The sequence below is a fragment of the Nicotiana attenuata genome, unplaced genomic scaffold (assembly GCF_001879085.1).
Source record: "Nicotiana attenuata strain UT unplaced genomic scaffold, NIATTr2, whole genome shotgun sequence".
Taxonomy (NCBI): Eukaryota; Viridiplantae; Streptophyta; class Magnoliopsida; order Solanales; family Solanaceae; genus Nicotiana; species Nicotiana attenuata.
In genome coordinates, this window is record NW_017670413.1 from 71286 (window position 1) to 81405 (window position 10120).

Below are 10120 nucleotides of genomic sequence, written 5' to 3' on the forward strand. Positions count from 1 at the left end.
TGGTTTCTTAATGAGAAAGAGAGAAGGACGTGACTTTTGGTTAGGGGTGTTCAAAACCGATCCGAAATCGAAAATCGAATCGAACCGAACCGAACCGAAGCTTAATGGCTTACTGGTAACGGCTTAACGGACGGGGAACGGATTGAATTTTTTTTTTATTAACGGCTTATCGGTTTGGGCCGGATTATTCAATTTTCTTAACGGATAATCCGTTAACCCGTGAAGAATATAAATATANAACCCGTGAAGAATATAAATATATATATATAATTTATTTTTATTTATATATATTAAATATAAAAAAACTAAAACCCTTAAAAATGAATAAGTATAACAAAATTACAAAAACAAACAACAACCATACCCCCCCCCCCCCCCCCCGTATGTTCTGTCTCCAAACTGTCTAACCCATTCCTAAATCCTAATTCCTAATTCTAGAGAAAGTGAGAAACCCTAACGCTTAAAGCAACAGCCACCGCCCACCACCCACCGGCCACCAGTCCTCTCCTCGTCGTCGTCTACTTCCACCAGCCGCCGGTCTCCCTCTCGCCGTCTCGTCTCTCCAGGTACTCTTCTTATCCAGGTATTCTTACTTATGAATAAGATTTTTTGATTTTTGCTGGGACTTTAAAGAGGAGTATTTCTCACAAATTTCAACTACAGTAGAGGTGTAATATGGGGCAACTCAAGTTTTTGCTGAGCTTTGCTGGGTATTGTATGGTTTGGTAGAACATTGTTGATATAGATTGACGATGTTTGATGGCACTTCTTTTTACAATTTGTAATGTTCCTTTTTCTTGTTATGTTTAGGTTGTTTGGACAATGTTATTATTCCGTAGCTCATTGTACTTTTATACTTTTATCTTGATTATATGAATGTTGTTATACTTGTATCAGTAGTTCTTATGTAAAAAAAAAGTCAGTTTTGTTTCCCCTAAATTTTCTGCGATCCAATCTTCTTTGTTCGCATATGAGTTCTTGGCTTTAAATATTATCACTTGCCGGATGGAATTTATGTCCGTTTCTCCGGTGGAGAAATTGTTAAAGATAGCCAAGAAACAATGCTTTCTCATTTCAACACTTTGACACTTTTGTGTCTTTACTTGCTTTAATTTATTGATATATATACTAATTATGGAATTATCCAAGCTCTCATTCGATATGTCCAACCCAATTGCTAAAATGCTGGATTTATGACATTATTAGTAGAGTTTGATTTCACAATTTTACAAATATCAAGGTTGTTTAATTTCAATCTGATCATTGTAGCTTTTCTCCTCAGTATGGAGAGCATGGGATTCTACGCTTACTTCATCTGTATTTCTTGGTGTAATCTGACTTTGTAATACATGATGATGAAAATGATTTGCATTGATGTCAACATGAAAGAGAAAGGATCTCTAGGCTAATACAATATTACTTCATTTCGAACCAATAGCCATTCACTAAATATCATCGTTTGGCTTTTTATATGTGTGTGGGTTTCAATTAGGGCACTCTGTTGAATAACCAAGTATGTTGTATTTGCTATATTCTGAAGATTCCCAACAGCCAAAAGGACTGGTAATCTTTATGTATTAACGATACCATTAACACCCAACAATCATGTTTGATGTAAATCTAAGTTTTCCTGACTTCTGAGCCTTATCTTCCAATCCCTTTTAGGTGTTATGTTTCAAGCAACTTGAACTTGTGTGTATAGTCGTTTTACTTGCTGTTTGTGCCTGACACGCTTTTGCTTCTTAATGGTTTTTGTGATGTAGGAGGACCTTTTGGAGTTGCAAGACGAGAAGCTTGCTTCAACTATGAGAGAACAGCAACAACGGGAATGGAAGTTGCTGTTGAAGGTTGCCCCAAGTTGATTGGGAAGTTGCTTTAAAATCTTTGTTCTTTGACAGTATTGATAATTTCATAATGTTCCTGGACTCATTTTGGAGACTTCTATCCAACTTTTAAGTTTAGATTGGCTTCAAGTTGTTGGTTCTCCTTAGCTTGTAATTCTTTTTGATGATGCTGAAATGTTTACATTGCAAATTCAGTGAATGAAGCAGATAGCTTCACTAAATATTGATGATTGCTACTCTATTACCTCTTTACATATTTAGCAGTCTGCCAAATACCAACAGATTCAGAATTTGACGTTGTTATCTCCTTACCAACAGCTTTTGACTCACCTAACACAGGATCAACTATTCAGTTTTTAATACATATTATAGCTGAAGAAGTCAGTAGAGGGAGATATTTAGTGAATATGTATGTTAGGCCGATAAACCGCCCGATAACCGCCCGATAAGAGCTAAACCGATACCAATCCGCCCGATATCTTATCGGGTGGCTAACGGATTAATACATTTAAAAGCCGATAACCGTTAAGCCAAACCGTTAAGAGTAAAAAGCCGCCCAATCCGCCCGATAAGCAGCCCTACTTTTGATTTTTGAACAAGTGACGTTTGGATTTGTAAAAATAGGCAAATTAATAGGAAAAAGTAGGATAAAAGCCAAATAATTCACAAAAAAGATAATTGGGTTTCCTGCTCAATGAGGCTTGCCACATCACAGGGCTATGTCCCACAATTATAGATAGATAGATAGATTGGAGCCAACAGTTTTAGCAAGTCAAACTAATTTAAATATATAAGTACTTTGTTCTGTCCCATGTATTAATTGTTTACAAAAATGAATTTGTTTTTAAATATCAAGACAATAAGTTGTTTGTTACTTTTTGTTACCCTTATTATTTTGAATTAGTGGCTTATTAAGGGAGACGTTTAGATAAACATAAAAGGTAAATTAAACAAATACTCTTATGCTTGAGGCTATCAAATTTTTTTATCAAGAACGTGCAAAGACTTTTCCAAAACAAATTATACGGACTGGCTACAACAATTTCTAAAAGTTGTCGCATTAATTGTGAAACACGTGTACATGAAATTAATTTTTAAATTTTGGCGTATCAAATGTCTTTAAGTTACAACTTGAATATACGGTTTTGAATATAAGTTCCCCACGACCGACACCTCCAAAAATATTATTATTGCCATTTGCATGGTTCACATCGTTTTCAATCGCCTTCGCTGCTCAAGTTTTTCTGAGATTTTTTTGTATTTGGCTTGCAACTGCTCAAATAGCTATCTGGATTTTCCTTACAATGAGATAAGATGAATGTTTAACCAAAAGATAATTTTTGCGGTTAAAGTCAATATTAAAGAAAATCGAGTTTCTAATAATTAAGTTTATTCCACTTTGCCAAAAAATAGAGAATAAAATAAGCAATTGAAATGATAAGCGAAGAAATCTTATTGATGATCGTTGTTTTCTCCCCAGAATTGTGAACAAGAATCCTCAATCATGTAAGATATAAAAGATTGATTGCGTATATTCGTGAGTATTCTCATGATCGTACAAAATAAGGTAAGGACCTTTATATAAGGGTACAAATATGTAACGGGTTTCCCTCACTTAACTCTTACCCGTTATCAACATTATCTGCATTAATTGCTTGTTACTGAATTACTCGTAATAATTATGGTAATAATAAGCGATCGCGCATAATCAGGGATGGTGATGATTCTCTTTCCATATTCGTTACTGTTCATAAATCTTCCCCTTTTTATGGCCTTCATGCATCTCGTGCCTATTTCCTCCTTCCCAGTTGTCAGATATGATACGCTCTTCTGTAAATCCCGTGAATATTTTAACTGTGCTTCATCGTTCTTCTTTATTAGTCTGGTACAAATGTCACTTGTCACCATATAGTCAATTCATGTATCATGCCTATTTTCTACTAATACAATGAACTAATATAATAAAAAGATATTGAAACATGAATATCGCATCACTATGCAGCTAATTTAAAAAATTACTTTCTCATGTATATAAATAACTAATATCCATTTTGAGAAGAAATTAGATACTATAGCACATCATTATAAATAATTTTAATACTACGACAATAAACTATACTTTGGAGAAAGCAGGGATGATAGGACGAACTGATGTAGGGATAATCTTTCTCTATTCAAAAACTATATCATAGAATAACAAATAATTTCACAGAAGTGCCGTTATTAAACTGTATTTATAAACTAATTCTGAAAAAAAATAGAATAACATATAAATAGAAAATGTAAACAAAATAAAAGTCAATCCGAGCCCAATGAATTTTAAGTGTTTCCTTGAGGAATTTAATCCCCTCCTAGTACTCAAGGTTATAGATTATTTCCTCCTAGGATAGAACGAATTATACACTGGTGTAGTCGTACTGGAAACCCCAGTGTTTCAGTGAACACAAAGTTCGGTTGCAATCACACTTGCTGTGTTGCTTTCTTTGAAGATAAAACAACAACAACAACAACCCAGTAAAATCCCACTAGTGGGGTCTGGGGAGGGTAGTGTGTACGCAGACCTTACCCCTACCCCGAAAGAGTAAAGAGGCTGTTTCCAAAAGACCCTCGGCTCAAGAAGACAAAAAGAGGCAATATCAGTAACACCATATAAATCATAGGAAAATTAGGAACAACATGAAATCTAGAAGAAATATACAAAGCAAAAGCAAAGAGTCCCTACCAAACTAGTCTCACAAAGTTATGACGTAAGGCAAGACTGGACTACCTCCTAACCTACAACCCTAATACTCGACCTCCACATGTTCCTATCAAGTGTCATGTCCTCAGAAATCTGAAGCATCGCCATATCCTGCCTGATCACCTACCCCCAATACTTCTTAGGCCGCCCTCTACTTCTTCTCGTGCCCTCCATTACTAACTGTTCGCACCTCCTTACTAGAGCATCTGGGCTTCTCCTCTGAACATGCCTGAACCATCTGAGCCTCGCTTCCTGCATCTTGTCATCAATGGGAGTCACGCTCACCTTCTCCCGAATATCATCATTCCTAATCTTATCCAGCCTAGTATGCCCGCACATCCGCCTCAACATCTTTATTTATGCTACCTTCATTTTCTGGATGTGTGAGTTCTTAACAGGCCGACACTCAGCCCCTTACATCATGGCCGGTCTAACCACCGCTTTATAGAACTTACCTTTGAGTATCAGTGGCACTCTCTTGTCACACAATACTCCAGATGCTAACCTCAACTTCATCCATCCTACCCAATACGATGTGTGACATCCTCGTCAATCTCCCCTCCCCCCTGGATAACCGACCCAAGGTACTTGAAGCTGCCTCTACTCGGGATGACATGAGATTCAAGCCTCACATCCACGCCCAATTCCCCCTGATCATCGCTGAACTTACACTCCAGGTATTCTGTCTTAGTCCCGCTAAGCTTGAAACCCTTAGATTCAAGAGCCTGTCTCTAAACCTCCAGTCTCTCGTCAACACCGGCTCGCAACTCATCAATCAAAACTATGCATCGGCGAATAGCATGCACCATGGCACAACCCCTTGAATGTGGTGTGTTAACTAGTCCATCACCAGGGCGAATAAGAACGAACTGAGTGCAGAACCTTGGTGTAATCCCATAACAACCGGAAAATCCTCAAAGTCGCCTCCTACTGTCCTAACCTGAGTCTTAGCCCCATCATACATGTCTTTAATCGCCATAATGTAGGGAACCGACACGCTTTTTGCCTCCAAGCTTCTTCAGAGAACTTCTCTAGGAACATTGTCAGCCACACTTTCTCTCCCTCAAAACAATGCTCTGAACATGAAATTGTGCAGTTCCACCCCCTTCTCCCATGCTGAGTCACAGGCAGCGCCTCGGAAAGCACGGACGAGCCACATGCAGGAAAACTTGCACGTGTGGTTCTGGCCGGGGACCCCGGTATACTGTACTAATATGTGTAGCTTCTCGTAATTCGAGTGAGATTGTCATGGCGCAAAAGCAGATATGGTCCGGTATTCCTTTGTTCCCTGTATTGGTTATGTTCTTTATATCTCGTCTAGCAGAAACTAATCGAGCTCCGTTTGATCTCCCAGAAGCGGAAGCTGAATCAGTTGCAGGCTATAATGTAGAATATGCGCCGGATGCGATCCTTAATAGTTCACTGTTGGCGGAAGCCAATGTCCCGGGGTCTTGGGGACTCATTCTGACTGAAACAAGGGGCGGGTCTTTACCAACTTCCAAATATTCTATTTTAGGAAAGCCAAAAAAGGTGAGCGCCTAGCGCGAAAGGTTGCTTCACTAAGTAAGATAAGGCAAGAAGCAAGGGCGCAGCAGCTGCACGAAGTTGCTTCTTAGCACATCCGTTTTCTTGCTCGCTAGCGCTTGACTAATAAGATAGAAAGAGCCTTTCTTGCTTGTTTAGTAAAGTCTCGCTTTTTGATAGGAGTAGGTGCTTGCTAGGGCAGGGCACTTTTCATTCTTCATTCGAAACTAACAAGTGTCGGGTCGGGGATTTCTGCCTTGTTATCAAAAAGAGAGTTGGGTAAAGCAAACTCTCTCGTTGGAGGAGCACGGGCTTAGTCAAGTAGAACCGGGTTGCGCTGCTTGATGCTCCGATCGAAAACAAATCAGTGGGGCCATGCCGGTACGACTGAATATGCGTTAGAAAGGTCAATCCCTCCCCTACGACACCAAAAAAACCGGGCCGAACTTCTAAACTGCCCGCTTCCATAGAACAACATCGTGGCAACGTAGACCTATGTCGTCATATTGGATCCTTGGGAACCATCACAAGTACGGCCGACCTATATATATTTGAACGAAAATGCCGTGTCGTCCAGTGGAGCCTAGAAGAAGGTGACTCGCGCAGACAGCTGACTCATTTTCAATAGAAAAGAATAGCCAAACTAACCCAGCTGGCTGGTCAATCTCAAAGATCTTATCGGCCGGCAAATCGGAGACGGACGACCACGGTCCCGGCCTTACCAGCACCGGAGGTGTACTAATCAATGAACCCATGAAACCAACTTTCTTTTATGACAAAATAAACCAAGCCTAAGCGGTCACGACATCTTGTTGATATTGATTGAGGAGTTTGATGGAGTTTAGCTGACTGAATCCATCCATAAACTTAGACCGCGGTAACCTTCGTAACCAAAGCGTCACGACAACATCCAAAGGTGACCTTTGGATTCTTAAGTAGGGGGCAAGGAGGAGCACGTAGGAATGCCGACCACTACATAAGCCACTAGTGGATGAGAGAAAGCGAGTAGCACCTTGTATAGGTTGGGCGGAGCTTAAAGAAGCAAGCCCCTATCAGAGAAAGTCATTGCGCGCTAGCCTAGCTAGCTAACGTTTTTCAACTGGCTGCTATGTTAGTTGTAGCGCGCCTTCCCTCCTTCTCTCACTTTGGAATGATTTTTCAGTATTTTCTTATGATGACCTGGTCGAGAGAGTACGATACATCGCTGTAAAAGATTTCCTTTTTTCTGTGAGCTTGGTTTACTTGACCGAAGGGTGCAGTAGAACCTGAAGGAGAGGAATAAATACCTGGTCTATAATTTTGACAAAAGGAGGATCGCTATTGGGAAATATCTTCCTCCTCTTGGTCATCATCAAAGAAGTTGATGTCCGGGGCTTCCTCTTTCCCTTTAAAATAAAACCGGTGAAGTCCATCCTAAATTTCAAAATCTACATCCAACACCAGAGGTTCCTGATGAGAACAAATTGTAAGGCGTTGAAAGAAACCCTTAAGAAAGATGTCCCTCGCTGCAAAACATATTTTCGCTAGATGGCAAGCCCCTCTTTGACTTTGATATAGAACACATAAAGGGGGAGAGTCACAGTCTCCCTTATTTCCTAACAATAAAATTCATTTTTTGAAAGGCCAGTAACAATGGGATATTCCATAGATAAGCAAGAAACTGAAGCCTCTCTTTTTATTTATGATGTACCGGCTTGAATTAACTTTCACTTTATGAAAGGATTTCTTTCTCCTCAAAGTAGGTGTTCGCTCCGCAGCACGAACAGGTCGAGATGCGACGTCGATTACATCGGGTGGGGCCATTCTCCCAGAGCAGAGCTTGAAGCAAGGGTCAGAACTTTAGGTGGGGGCCTCTGTCGATAGAGCTAAAACAGTCATTCATTAATCCACCCTCGACATACTAAGGAAAACGACTAATCCAATTACAGAACAAATACAGACATAAACATCAAATATACCGCACAGAGCGCCCACTCTAAAAAGCTGCCCTCCAGCATTCGTCCTTCAAACTACCCATCAATCATCCAACACAACCCACTATTCACAAAAGAGAAATGAATTAAAGAAATCAGTGAATGAAATAAGGCGATAAAAAAGAAGAAGAAAAGACCTAGGAACGAGCAAGGAGGATTGGTTTCCCCACTTTAAAGTACCGAGCATTTTAGGGGTCTAGCTCGCTGATATAAAAAAGCGGAAGATTCAATCCAGTCCTAAGCGTCCCTGGATTGAATCCTTAGTTAGAGAGAGGGGCTAAGCCTACGTAACGCTATGGGAACAGCCTTTTTTTTCCGCTTTCAGCTATGCTATATAGATGGGCAACCTATGAAATAAAACATCATATGTAAGTAAGTAGCATCTAGAATAGAATCCAGAGCAGCTAAGAAAAAAAATCGAGTAGCTTGCGGGCCGATCGTCATTGCACACTAGCTGGTCAGTGGGGGTAAGAGAGTGTTCCGTTGGTATTCTCAGTCTCAGTGCGACCTTGCTTGGTCAATAAGGGGATCAAAATGAGCGAGTTCTCATCCCATACTCAAGTCTGACTTCGATCATCGTCTCCCGTATGCACAAGATGGATTCGGCTTCGGTGATTCACCATTTGAAAGACGAGAGAACACTATCGGCACAGAACCAACAAAGTCCGGTTCTGTTTCAATCGTAAGTATTAGTGAATGAATAAAGAAAGTAGGTATATGTGAATAAATTCATTAAGTCTTAATGCCAATGTCGGCCAATAGGCTTAAAAACAAAAAGAAAATGGAAATGAATGTTGGAGTCTCCTTACTTCTCAGCCCTAAGCTAAGTCTTCCTCAATGACCGATCACTTTTCAGCATATTCCGGTAAAGCCTTAAAGGCAAGGAAAGCTTTCAAGCTAATAAGCTACTTAAGAAAGAAACTAAAGAAATAAAAGAATTGAAAAGAAAGAAAGGAAAGAGTACAAAGAGAGATACGAAAAGGTTGAAAAGCAGGGGATAGGACAGTAATAAGATGGCATTTCCCGTATGAATGGATTAGGTATAGGTGGAAGGAGATGAAAGCTGGCGCATAAGTAATGTAATGATGGCTAAGGAAGAGTGTGCCATGGTGAAATGCAACACAGAACAGAAAGCAAGGAAGGTGAAACGGCGTTGGCAAAATCCAATACAGAATGTCCCGAGGGGGCATTGTTGAATGAATTGACTTCGATTTGATTTCCTGAAACACAAGCGGATCGGAACAATAGAACTAATAATAGAATAAACAGAGAATAAAGAAAATATTTGAGAACTCGGGAAAGGAGAATAAGCCTCTCTAAGGGAAGAAGACCTAGCCCAGCTTTCTTTCCGAGCCATCAATAACTGCCGGCTATCAACGGGTCCGGCTATCCTTTCACCAGTCGGTCAGTTATGGAAGACTCTGCTGGGTAGAAGCCCGAATATCATTAAGAATATCTTAACATTTTTTATTTTTGTGTTTTTTTAAAATAATGGAAGGTAATATATGAATAAGAACAGATAGCATTCTGCTAGAGAGAGAGCGCTAGCCCGGGTACATAAGTATAAGGTCCACCAGTGCACACAATTATTCTGTTATTATCTCCTGCCCGTTTAACTACTCCTCGAGACATTTCTGCTGATGGGCCCTTGAATTATAGCAGGAGCAACCTTAATTGCCGTACCCGGGCGCCGGTCTCTAGAAGCTTCTGGAATGTTCAATTTGTATGGCCTCAGTGATGAGAATATTTTGTGTGCCACTTCTGATGATGCATGCATTGGGCACAAGTATATGTCAGTTCCGTAGATCAAGGCTTTCAAGGACTCCTGAGTTGGTGATTTGTCACCAGGCAGGACATTACACATTAGCAGATGGATGCTATAAATTCCTCCGAAAAATCATAAAATACTGTGCGGCCATACAATATACTCTAAATTCTTGTTGTCGAGGGAAGTGAATCAACAAATGCATGCAAGGAGGGATGTAATTCAGGAGGTGTAGTTCATCTAAACATTCATCTATAACAAGAACAATAGATGC

At 40.0% G+C, this 10120-nt stretch overlaps 1 protein-coding gene across 1 annotated transcript; it reads left to right on the forward strand.

The window, feature by feature from the left end:
- The first annotated feature begins 5693 nt into the window (after positions 1 to 5693).
- LOC109239076 (NADH-ubiquinone oxidoreductase chain 1-like) lies at positions 5694 to 9277 on the forward strand. Its single transcript, XM_019405581.1, has 2 exons — positions 5694 to 6114; positions 9128 to 9277. The coding sequence occupies exons 1-2, from the start codon at positions 5698 to 5700 to the stop codon at positions 9275 to 9277; spliced, it is 567 nt and encodes a 188-aa protein (XP_019261126.1). The 5' UTR covers positions 5694 to 5697.
- Positions 9278 to 10120: the final 843 nt, after the last annotated feature.